The 13152-nt window shown below is 45.2% G+C and overlaps 1 protein-coding gene across 1 annotated transcript in view; it reads right to left on the bottom strand.

Moving 5' to 3' along the window:
• The window catches only part of RHPN2 (rhophilin Rho GTPase binding protein 2), a 60985-nt gene that overhangs the window by 25954 nt on the left and 21879 nt on the right, over positions 1 to 13152 (bottom strand). The window contains exons 3-4 of the mRNA XM_040446228.1: positions 6394 to 6522; positions 3308 to 3383 (exon numbers count right to left, since the gene is read on the bottom strand). Of these exons, the coding sequence (XP_040302162.1) occupies positions 3308 to 3383; positions 6394 to 6522 (205 nt within the window). The remainder of the gene's footprint in view (positions 1 to 3307; positions 3384 to 6393; positions 6523 to 13152) is intronic.

Here is a 13152-nt window from a genome sequence, read left to right as displayed (position 1 = left end):
GAGGGTGCTTTCCGAACACGCTATTAAGGCGGAACTGTAAAGGGAAGGGCTGGTAAGTTCATCGACATAAAATCCTACAGGCAGAAATATATATGTTATATTTTTTAAGCTGGTTATTGCTTGGATAACAAAAGTTAAATTAAGGAGAGAATGTACTGAGAGAAACATTTGCAATATATATAAAACCAAGGGTTAATATCCTTCATATGTAAAAGATCTCTTGTAAGAAATAAAAGCACACTGGAAAAGCAGACAAAGGGCAGCAACAGTTGATTTGAAAGGGAAAGTGTAAAGGGAAAATAAACATACAGGAGAGGCGCCTGGGTGGTTCAAACGGTTAAACGTCCAACCCTTGATGTCAGCTCCGGTCATGATCTCGCGGTTCATGAGTTTGAGCCCGGGATTGGGCTCTGTGCTAATAAGTGCAGAACTGCTTGGGACTCTGTCTCTTCTTCTCTCTGCCCCTCCCCCGCCTGTGCATGCTCTCTCTCTCTCAAAATAAATAAACTCAAAACAAAACAAAACAAACCAAAAAACAGAAAACCCAACCCCAAACCATACATGCATTCAACTCAAGTACCGACCTGAGAAATGTAAACTGTAATAAGTTCTTATTTTGCCCGATTTCACAAAGATCACAAAGATAGCATAAAAAAATAAAAATGGTGAACGCTGCCCAGGGTGACCTAAAGTGCAGGAAGATAAGCAGTCACACACAGTCAGTAGGAGTGTAAGGCAGGACCGCTTCTCGTGGGTAAGTGGGTACTACGGATCTCCCACCGACCAAATCCGTATCTAAAAATCTGTCCAAAGAGAACATCCGGTGAAGTGTGCAAATGCTCAGTGGAGAGCCGCTGACAACAGCGAGCATTTGGAAGCTGCCTGAAGCATGAGATTAATAGCCACCTTGCCTTCTATAAGCAGACACCACGTGAAGTCATGACGGAGGGGAGTGGGGGGAGTCACACACCTTCACGAGTCAGGCCCCTGACCGGAGGAACAGCCCCAGTGTCCAAAGATTAAGTGCTGAGCAGGTTACCAAGCTCAGTGGGGACACGGCGGGGTAGGGCTGGGAGGGATCTTTCCATGCCTTGGTATTTTTCTGAATGTTCTGCAGTACTGTTTTTAATAAACATAAATAAATAAATAAAGCTATATTTAGAGGCCAAAAAAAAAAAAAAAAACCACCCAAAACAAACAACTTGAATTCTCTGGAAAGGGAATTTATTTTGATGGTGTCTTCAAATGAGGCCGTTTGGAAGCCCATGTATTTAAAAATAGAACGAAATCACACCGTGAAGTTTTACTGGCCATTAAACGCCCCACGGATACACAGGGAGGTACAAGGCGGCCTGCACTTTGAACTGCCCTCATTAAGTCGGCCCAAGTGCTTCTGCAGCACCTGTCTGTGTGAGTCTCAGGGACAAATGTGGAAAGGAGAAAACAGAACGTCCCCAAATGTTCTCATTCTTGTATGCCTGACATCTGAAGAGTCCCTTTGAGGTTAAAATGACATGGTTGGAAGCCTCAGCTGAATAGCAGTTGGCCATGGCCACATGTGATTTTTTTTTTCCCCCACTGAGTTTAATGTGGGATTCAGCACGTGACATGGTTGGATCCTCACAGATTCCATAAAATCCCCAAGTGTCTCCAAGAGTCTCCTTCTAAAATGCCTGTGCCCTTGCCACCCTGGATCCAAGCAACAAACTAAATCTTAAAGAAACTATTCCGCAAAGGCACCCAGACACATTTCCACAGACATAAAGATTGTCTTGAGTCTCACAGACGTGTGACAAGTGTCCCATCTAGAAGTTCAGGTGGCCTCTACATAGCTGACATAAAGCTGCAGCTCCTGGGTTGTTTTCTAGCCAGAAAATCAAACCTTGGGTGATCCTGAGTCTTGTACGGCTACCAATGTCCCTTCTTAAACGCCAAAATAAACCCCAAATTGACAGGGACCAGGACCTGGGTATAAACAAGGGAGCAGTCAACAAGGCCCTAAGTGAAAGAGCTTAAGTCAGGAGACTTACGGTCTCTGCTCCAGAATGGAGGTCAAGTGCAGAAGCTCTTGAAGCATTAACCAATTGCTTTTAAAAGGACACATTTCATAGTGCCCAAAATGCATATGATCATTTTTTCTTTCCTAAATTGAAAGTAGTCCAAGATGAGCCAACTAACAAGAGTTACTATGAAAAGAAATGCAACACTCAGCAGTATTTTTCACAATGCTGGGGTTAACTGCCCTCCACCATGCCTGTGTTGGAGAGCTCAGAGACAGGCACTACCTTCCACCCCATTTCCCCTTTCTCCTCCTAAATGAACGTTGGGGGTGATTCATTAAAACTCAGAGTGATGGAGCCAGGGAGGGGAGGAAGAGGAGGGCGTTCCAGACATGGGAGGCCTCTCTTGGCCCTGGACAGGGGTAAGGCAGCTTTGGGGGCCTCTGTCAAAGCACCTGTTCCGCTTCCCACCTGAAATCTCCACTGAGCCACAGACCTGGAACTCAAGACCTGTGACATCACCAGCATCCAGCACAGCTACAGGCGCAGATGGGCCTACAGGTAACAGCTGCTTACCAGGGACCCCCACAATTAAGAGGAGGCCAGATACTGTGTGTATGTGTGTGTGTGGGGGGGGGGGGGGGGTTAAGCTGTTACTTTTTAAAAAGAAGGGGAAGAAATTTTTTTAAAGGGAGAGAGATTGGAAGGAAGAAAGAAAGAGAAGATGCAGCTGGATCCCCAGTAATTCGATAGAGGGAAAAAACCCCATAAATTCTAGCTATTCAAGGTGGATTGGTATGTAGATACAGGGATGCATAGATGGACAAACATGTCATAAAAGCAAAATGTTCATCTAGGTAGTGAGTATACGCGGATTCACTGCCAAATTCTTTCAGTTTTTCTAGAAGTTTAGAAATTTTCGGAATAAAACGTTGGGGGGAAATTTAGCTGTTCTCCATAAATTTCATAACCAATTTAGGCCATGTTTAAGAAAAAATACAGGATACAATTTTTAAATTCCAAAGCACATCCTCCATGGACCCTCTGTGGCTTGGCCTCCTGGGGAGGGTAGGCCCAGGTTTCTAACTCGCCTTCCCGGGGCCCCGAGCCTCGGAGGGAACCAGAGACAGCCGGAGGACACAGGAGAACAGCACAGCATTCTCTGGCTTGCTGAAGGGGTCTGGAGGCATCCTGCAGAAATCAACTAACACTTGGCCCACTGAGCCTACGGCCACTTGCAAGGGATACACAACTTCTAGTTTTTCTTTGTAAACATTGAGTCAAGTGCCCATGGCTTTGAGATTTACCTTGAGAACGACTGAGAAGTCAACATCCTTGGTTTCCTTCAGACCAAGCGGAATCAGGGGGATGGTAAATGCCTCCCTAGAAGGAACACAGCAAGGTATATGAACATCCCGGTCCCGGGTGCTATGCACCCAGCAGCCCAGCTCAGGACCCACCACGTGGGTCCCCATGCTGGTCCAGCTCAGGGCCCCACCACATCCCCATGCCGGTTCATACTCCATAAAGATGACTCTGATCACATACCTGTCTCTGGTCTAAACCCAATCCCAGCGGCCTGTGACTTCTGCACTACCCAGCCTAACACACGGGGGTCTACCATTTTGACCTGTTCCTTCAGTGACTATGCTGGGGACCTCCTGTGTGGCAGGTCTGTGCCTGATGCAGGCACTGCTCCCGACCTGGACGTACCACCCTGCCAATCAATGCACCTCCTCCATCAGCTCCCAACCCCTCCCTTCTCCTCCTCCTTTCCTCACCAGGGCAGGTCCCACCTGGACTCTTAGGAGCCTCTTCTGATGGGGAGAATCCCTCTAGGGTCCCATCACCTGCATGGGGAAAGCCTTGAGGGCAAGGGCCCTTTCTGACACCGAAGTACACCCAGCTCCAGGCCCAGGGTCACACCCTGGTCGGCTGCCTGCCCCCCACAGTACTCCCCCACAACTGACCACTCAGTTTCCCCATAGGTCGCCCTGGGAGTGTGCCCTGAACCTACATTCTGAGGGACAGGGACAGAGCCAAAAGGGAGTGTAGGGGGCTCGGGCTGTGTTTTGCAAACAGAGATTTAGCTCCCTGACCTGTAACCAGAGACCTCCTGGGGCCGCTCAGCCCAGCTGGGGAAAAGGCCAGGAATGCATGGTAGGGTGAGTGGACAATGCAGCTGTAAGCTGAAACTGCCTCTGTGGCTGAGGGGAAACCACCGGCTGTGCTAAAAGCAGGTGGGATCCCACCGTGGGGGTGCCTGGCTTCCTCAAAGCCCACTGGGAAAGCCAGACCCTGCTGGACGGGGGTTGTGGATGGGCCATGCCTCTGTCCTCTGGGCCCCAACGCCCTCCTACCCTCACCCCACTAGGCCTGAGGCGAGGGCTGTGCTCCCCATGACCTCCCTGGAGCAGCCAGGGCACCCCAGTCCCAACCTTGTGCTAACGTAACTTTCTCCATGACCTCCAGCCTCCTCGTGTTTTCTCCTCTGCCCAGCGAGACTGTTTCTTCCTGTTCTGCCTCGCAGAAACGTTTAAAGATCAATGGCGCTAAGAAAGAAACAATCTGCTTTGAAAACAGGAAGAGGGGGGCGCCTGGGTGGCGCAGTCGGTGAAGCGTCCGACTTCAGCCAGGTCACGATCTTGCGGTCTGGGAGTTCGAGCCCCGCGTCGGGCTCTGGGCTGATGGCTCAGAGCCTGGAGCCTGTTTCCGATTCTGTGTCTCCCTCTCTCTCTGCCTCTCCCCCGTTCATGCTCTGTCTCTGTCCCAAAAATAAAGAAACGTTGGAAAAAAAAAAAAAAAAAAAAGAAAAGAAAAGAAAACAGGAAGGGGGCGGGTGCAAATGCAAGGCGTCCTTGTGACACCTGCACTCTCTCCCCACTCCCTGATGGCACAGGGAAACAACTGGCCGCTGTAGAGCCACACTGTAATCACACAGGGGCCTTAAGTGCCTGTCTCTGTGGGATACATCCCTGCGGTCTGGTACCGCAGGCAGGAATATGAAACATCCCTACGTTTATCAGCCCAGTTTGGCCCTGCCTTCCTTACTCAGCGAACGTCGACCTTTGGGCAAAACACTGGAATTTAATACCACAGCACAGGCTGGGAGAAGCCTCTCATCTGCTGCTGTGGTTAGGTGCTCAAACCCACACGGGGGCCCACAGGTGACTGAGCCAGGGCTCCGGACGTCACAGAAGGAAGAACAGAGGGTTCACACACTAATGCCTTCCCTCTGGTTCTGAAAAACACCCACATACCACACAGAGGACTGGGGACAGTCAGGAAAAGCACATTCCAAAGGTGACTCAAGGTTCCCAAATGCCATCCTTTTGTTAATCCACATACTGTTTTCTGACTGAGATTCCCCGGGCGCTCACCTGCCTTTTGAGAAGCTTCATGTCCCCGCACAGCTCCTCAAGGTTATTTTTCCTCCAAGATGGACATGTCTTTCAAAGGTAGCTCACCTTGGGGAGATGTTCTGAGCTTTTTCTGAGGTCTGCCCCTCAATACTGCACCTCCCACAAACACTCCCTACGGGGAGGCTCCTGAATTAGGTCGTTCATCTCTCAAGTATTTAACGGGGTACGTTTCTGAAGTCTCTCAGTTGCCATGCCAACTCACCTGGGTCCCCTAATCTTTGATGTAAGTGATCCCTGTCAAGCAGTTTGTCTGTTTTTGCATCCTACCAATGGAACGACCCAGGCAGGCCCTGTGTGGGGTGAAGAGGCTGAGGGGGAAGAGGGCAGGGTGGCCCCACCCAGTGGGCTGGCTCTCCAGGCCAACCACAGAAGTGTCTCCAGGCCGGGGAGCCTGGGTGGCACAGTTGGTTAAGCGTCCGACTTCAGCCAGGTCACGATCTCGCGGTCCGTGAGTTCGAGCCCCGCGTCAGGCTCTGGGCTGATGGCTCAGAGCCTGGAGCCTGTTTCCGATTCTGTGTCTCCCTCTCTCTCTGCCCCTCCCCCGTTCATGCTCTGTCTCTCTCTGTCCCAAAAATAAATAAAACGTTGGAAAAAAAAATTTTTTTTTAAAAAAAAATATTAAAAAAAAAAAAAAAAAAAAAAAAAAGAAGTCCCTCCAGGCCATCTTTATGGCAGAGCCACGTGAGAGATACTGTCTCTTCATCTGGACCCAGTCACAGCTCTCCCATAAAACTATGTCCCAAGGGTCCTAGGACAATTGAATGCTTTTCTGTCTCACTCTGCAGGCATTTCCAACAAACTCCATAGGCTCGTCCCTGTGACTCCTGCATCACGCTCAAACCTCAAACTGATCAATCCGTCTCTTCCCAAAGTGGGGTCTGCCACACCCTTGGGTCTATCTGGGCACCATCCCTGTTGCAGCACGTTCTAAGGCTCAGAAAGTATCTGGAAGAATCAGTGCCCCCACTTACTCTGTGCTCTGATAGACTCCCACTGAGATGTTGAGCCCCTCCAGCTCTTCCTTGAGCATCTGTAGATCTGAGTTCACGAAGCTCAGTTCCAGGCGCACCTGCTCCCGCACCTTCTGGTTCGTAGCTGCTCTGTTAGAAGAGAAGAGGGAGGAAAGTGCCTTCAGCCCAAGTGCCCCACTGCCGAGTGAGCAGACCTCCCAAACCCCATAGGGACGTCCTGAGGGTTCACTTGCAGATGTGAGCACCAGATGTGATAAGAGGTCTCAGAGATGCTCAGCACCTGGCCCATCCTGAGCCACACCTGCCAGTAAATGGATCTGGGACATCGATGATAAACTGAGCTGCCAGACATGAATCTTAAGACATCCCTGTGAAGAATCAGCTTTGAGAAGAGAAAAGAGAACTGCTCCCAGCCACTCATAAAAGACCATAAACTACCCCCTTGAAAGGAAATGGCTAAGATAACATTTCCCAGCTCATTCTATGAGGTCTTGTTTTACCCTGACCCAAAACCAGAGAAAGACACCACAAGAAAACAAAACAACAGACTGATATCCTACATGAATATATATGCAAAAATCCTCAACAAAATATTAGCAAACCGAACCTAGCAACATATAACAACAATTATATACCATAACCAAGTGGGATTTATCCCAGGATTGCAAGGTTGGTTTAAAAAAAATTTTTTTTTTACATTTATTTATATTTTGAGAGACACAGAGAGAGCACAAGTTGGGGAGGGGCAGAGAGAAAAGGAGACACAGAATCCAAAGCAGGCTCCAGGCTCAGAGCTGTCAGCACAGAGCCTGACGCGGGGCTCAAACTCACAAACCGTGAGATCATGACCTGAGCCGAAGTCGGACGCTTAACCGACTGAGCCACCCAGGCGCCCCTGCAAGGTTGGTTTACTATCTGAAAATCAATTAATGTAACATACTATAATAATAGGCTATAGGATAAAAAACACATGGTCATCTCAACAGATGCAGAAAAAAAAAAAAGGGGCATGTGATAAAGTCTAACACAGATTCATGATAAAAATTCTCACCAAACTAGGAATAAAAGAAAATTTACAAAACTTGATAAAGGGCATCTATGAAAAAAACAAAGCTAATATCATACTTAGTGGTGACAGATGTGCTTTCTCAATTAGATCAGGAACAAGGCAACAGTGTTCGCTTTTGCCACTTCTAATCACTACTCTACTGGAGGCTCAAGCCAGTGGCAATAGGTAAATAAAGAAATTAAAGGCCTCTGGATTGGAAGGGAAGAAGGAAAACTGTCTTTACTCACAGATGACATAATCTTGTATATAGAAAATCCCAAGGCATTCACAAAATACTAGAACTAATACATTCGGCAAGGTCACAGCATACAATTCAATATGCAAAAATCAATTCTATCGCTACATACCAGCAGTGAGCACTCTTACAACGAAGTTCAGAAAACAATTTTATTCACATTAGCATCAAAATGTAAAAATACTTTGGAATAAATTTCACAAAAGAAGCGTAAGATCTGTGCCCTGAAAACCACAAAGCAGTGCATATTAATTGGAGAGACACCGTGTTTATGGATTGGAAGATTCACTATCGTCAAGATGTCAATTCTCCCTAATTGATCTATCAATTCAATGCAGTTCCAATCAAAACCCCAAGAGCTGAGGCGCCTGGCTGGGTCAGCTGGTTAAGCATCCGACTCGATTTCAGCTCACATCATGATCTCACAGTTCATGAGACTCAGTTCTGTATCAGGCTCTGTGCTGAACCTGGAGTGCGTGTAGAATTCTCTCTCCCTCTCCCTCTGCCCCTCCCCTGCAAGTGCGCTCTCTCTCGCTCTCTCTCTCTCAAGAAACAAAAACAAAACCCATAAGCTTTTTAGTAGACATTGACAAGCTGATCCTAAAATGTATATGGAAATGCAAAGGACCTAAGAGCCAAAGAAGAACAAAGTTGGAGGATTTATGCTATAGGATTTTAAAACTTACTATAAATCCACAGCAATCAAGATAATGTAGCAGTGGCATAAAGCTAGGCAATGGAACAGAATAGAATCCAGAAATAAATCCTTACATTTATGGTCAATTGATTTTGACAAAGATGACAAGACATTTCAAAGGAGAAAAGACAGTCTTTTCAACAAAATAGTGCTGAAGCAATTGGACATCCTTAGGTATGTCCGTGTCCCCGAGACCACCCCCACATTCAGGGATTCACTAGAAGGACTCACAGGACTCAACAGAGTTGTACTCAAGGCTGTGATTTATTACAGCAAAAGGGAAAGGTGCATGGGGTAAGGTCTGGAGGCACAGGCTGCTAAGAGTCCTCTCTCCCAGGATTCTCACAAAGGACACACTTAATTCCTCCGGCAGAGTTTTGACAACACGTGTGAAATGCTGTCTACTAAGGAAGCTCATTTGAGACATAGTGCCCCAGGTTTTTACCAGGGACTGGTCAGGTAGGCACTTCTGTCTAGCATGTTCCAAAATTCCAGACTCCCAGAAGGAAAGCAGGTATCCAGCAGAAACAACACTGTTTGTGCAAACAGCTCAGGCACAGTGAACCATTCTTATCAGTTCTGGAAACGGTGGGAACTATCCTGAAATTAAGTCTGCAGACACCGGCCAAGGGACAACCTTGCAAACAGGCTTTCTAAGGATAGCTGTCTCAGGCCTGCTCTGATAACTCTTTTCGGCACAATCAGCAAAAAATAAACCTCAATCTAAATCTTATACCATACATAAATATTAAGTCCAAATGGATCAGAGACTTCAATATAAGAGCCAAAACTCTACTACCTCTAGAAGAAAATACAGGGGCACCTGGGTGGCTCAGTCAGTTGGCCGTCCAACCTTGGCTCAGGTCATGATCTTATAGTTCGTGAGTTTGAACCAGGCACCAGGTTCTATGCTGACAGCTCAGAGGCTGGAGCCTGCTTCAGATTCTGTGTCTCCCTCTCTCTCTGCCCCTTTCCCGCTCATGCTCTGTCTCTGTCTCAAAAATAAATACACATTAAAAAAATTTAAAAATATATATACATACAGAAGGAAATCTTTATGACCTTGGGCCGGGCAATGTGTACTTAGCTATACACCAAAAGCACAAACCATAAAAGAAGAAATCGAATTGGACTCTCTCAAATTTAAAAACTTCTGTGCTTCAGAAACCAAAAAAAACACAAAAAACAAAAAACAAAAAACGCAAGCCGTAGCCTAGAAGAAAATATTTGCAAATTATATATCTAATAAAAATTCGTATCAGATACATTAAGAGTTTCTCAAGTAATGAAAAGACAATACAATTTTTTTAATGGGCAAAGATTTTTTTTAATGAAGGAATAATTGACAAACATTATCTTAATTTCAGGTATAAAACATAATAATTCAATATTTATATATATTGCAAAATGATCACCACAAACAATATTTGTCAGCATAGTTACAGGTTTTTCTGTGTGTGATAAGACCTTTTAATATTCACTCTCTTAGCAACTTTAAAATATTCAATACGTTATTCTTTTTTGAGAGGCAGACAGAGCATGAGCGGGGGAGAGGCAGAAAGGGGGGGGGGGTGGAGAGAGAGGATCCCAAGCAGGCTCTGCACCATCAGTGCAGAGCCCAACAGGGAGCTCAAACCCATAAACCATGAGATCATGACCCAAGCCGAAATCAAGAGTCAGGTGCTCAACCAACTGAGCCATCCAGGTGCCCCTGCAATACAGAATTATTAACTATAGTCACTATGCTGTACATTACATCCCCATGACTTATTTATTTTATCACTGAAAGTTTGTGCCTCTTGACACCCTTTACCGATTTCACCTATCTCCCAATCCGCAACTCAAGCAACATTCCATCTGTTCTCTGTCTCCATGAGCCTTCTTTTTTTTTCAATAGAGATTCCACATGTACGTGAGCTCATATGGTATTTCCCTGTATGACTTATTTCACTTAGCACAATGCCCTCGAGGTCCGTCCATATTGTCATAAAGGTTAAGATTTTGTGCTTCTTGATGGTCAAATAGTATTACACGGTGTGTGTATATATACCACGTCTTCTTCATCCATTCATCCATTGGTGGACAATGAGGTTGTTTCCATATCTTGGCTATTACAAATAAGACTGCAATGAACATGGGGGTGCAGATATCTTTTTGAGTTAGTGATTTTGCTCTCCTCACATAAATACTCAGAAGCAGAATGGCTGGATCACATGGTAGTTCTATTTTTAATTTCTTTCTTTTTTTTTTTTTTTTTAACGTTTATTTATTTTTTTGGGACAGAGAGAGACAGAGCATGAACGGGGGAGGGGCAGAGAGAAAGGGAGACACAGAATCAGAAACAGGCTCCAGGCTCTGAGCCATCAGCCCAGAGCCCGACGCGGGGCTCAAACTCACGGACCGCGAGATCATGACCTGGCTGAAGTCGGACGCTTAACCGACTGCGCCACCCAGGCGCCCCTATTTTTAATTTCTTTAAGGGAACTCCATACTCTTTTCCATAATGGCCGCACCAATTTATATTCCCACCAACAGTGAATGAGGGTTCCCTTTTCTCCATGTCCTCACCAACACTTGTTATATATTCTCTTTTTGATAATAGCCGTTCTAACAGGTGTGAGATCTCATCGTGGTGTTGATTTGCCTTTCCCTGATAATTAGTGATGTGGAGCATCTTTTCATGCGTCTGTTGGCCACTTGTATATCTTCTTTACAAAAATGTCTATTCAGGTCCTCTGCCCATTTTATAACCGGACTGTTTGTTTTTGTGCTGTTGAATTTATGAGTTCTTTCTATATTTTGGACATTAACCCCTTATCAGATGTACGAATTACAAATACTTTCTCCTATTTAGTAGGTTGCCTTTTCATTCTGTTGATGGTTTCCTTGCTGTGCAAAAGCTCTGTAGTTTGATGTAGCCCCACTTGTTTTTTGCTTTTGCTGCCTCTGCTCCTGGTGTCAAACGCAAAAAATCACCACCATGATCAATGTCAAGGCTTACTTCCTATGTTTTCTCCTAGGAATGTTATGGTTTCAGGTCTTATATGCAAGTGTTTCCATTCTGAGTTAGTTCTTGTGCACGGTGTAAGACAGCGGTCCAGTTTTATCTTTTGCACGTGGCTGTCCAGTTTCCCCATCGCTAAGGGACTATCCTTTCCCTATTGTATATTCTTGCCTCCTTTGTCATAAGTTAATTGACCATATATGCGTGGATTTATTTCTGCACTCTACTCTGTTTCATTCATCTATGTGTCTGTTTTTACACCGGTACCATACTGTTTTGATTACTACAGCTTTGTGATATAGTTTGAAATCAGGAAGCGTGATGCCTCGAGCTTTGTTCTTCTTTCTCAAGACTGCTTTAACTATTTTGGCTCTTCTGTGGTTCCAAAGTTTTAGAATTGTTTTATCTATTTCTGAAGAGTGCCATTGCAATTTTCATAGGGACTGTAGCAAATTTGTAGATTGCTTTGGCTGTATGGACGTTTTAACAATACTAATTCTTCCAATCCATGAGCCTGGAATGTCTTTCCATTTATTTGTACCTTCAATTTCTGTCATCGGGGCTATAGTTTCTAGTGAACAGGTTCACTTCTTTTGTTAAACTTATTCCTAGGTATCGTGTTATTTTGGATGCAATTGTGAGTGGAATTGTTTTATTTTCTCTTTCTGGTAATTGGTTATTAATGTATAGAAATACAACAGATTTCTGTATATTGATTTTGTAGCCTGCAACTTTCTGAATTCATAAAATGTACAGAAGATCTGAATACACATTTTATTAAAGAATATATACGATGGCTAATAAACACACAAAAAGATGCTGAATGTCATCAGACAATATAGGGAAATACACATTAAAACCAGGATGAGATACCAATACACGACTTGACTGGCTCTGATGAAAAAGAAACAATAAGCAGCATTGGTGAGGATGCAGAGAAACAGGAACCCTCATACACTGCTGAATGTAAATGACACAGCCACCTTGGAACAAACAGCTGGGGAGTTTCTAACAATGACAAACATAAACTTACCATACAACTGCATATTCCACTGCTAGGAGTCTATGAGAGAAATGAGAATTTATGTCCCAACAAAAAGCCAGATAGCCAAAAAGAGAGAAAAATCCAGGTATCCATCCATTAACTGGCAAGCGGATAAGCAAAATGTGACGCATCCATAGAATGGAATGGTTTAAGTGATATGAAGGAATGAACTTTACCCAAGTCTTCAAAGCAGAAGTTTGGACACTTCCTGGAAGACTTTACAAGTGCATTTTACAGATGAGGAATCACTGCAAAACTAACAGTTAACAACCAAGTACTGAGCCAGGCCTTGCTGAGTACGTTCCCACGAGCCATCCTGGCAAGTCCTTGGTCGTTCCTCAGACCAGCTACTAGAACTTCCTCATTTCACACATGGGGACACCCGAGGTCCATCAGCCAAGAGCTCCAGCCAGCCAGCGAGACAGTACCGGGTCACCTTCCCCTCCCCAGCTGATGAAAATCCAGCCACCTGTCTTGTGCTTGCTTTGCTCACCTGCTGTCTTTCCTCCAGAAAATAAAATGCTAAACCATTTCCCCTACAGTCTGCCCTCTCCACTGGGGTTCTTCCTGCCTTGTCACATATTTGAGCCCATCAGTTTCTCTCCATGATGTATTTATAGGTTTTCTCTCCCTTCCTTCACCAAACTCCTGCTTTTTTTTTTTTTTAAATGTTTTTATTTTTGCAGGAGAGAGAGACAGAGCATGAGCA

Source organism: Herpailurus yagouaroundi, unplaced genomic scaffold, assembly GCF_014898765.1.
Source record: "Herpailurus yagouaroundi ecotype Mexico unplaced genomic scaffold, PumYag 194, whole genome shotgun sequence".
In the NCBI taxonomy this organism is placed as follows: Eukaryota; Metazoa; Chordata; class Mammalia; order Carnivora; family Felidae; genus Herpailurus; species Herpailurus yagouaroundi.
Note: the sequence above shows the minus strand (reverse complement) of the source record. Positions and strands in the feature narration are given on the sequence as shown.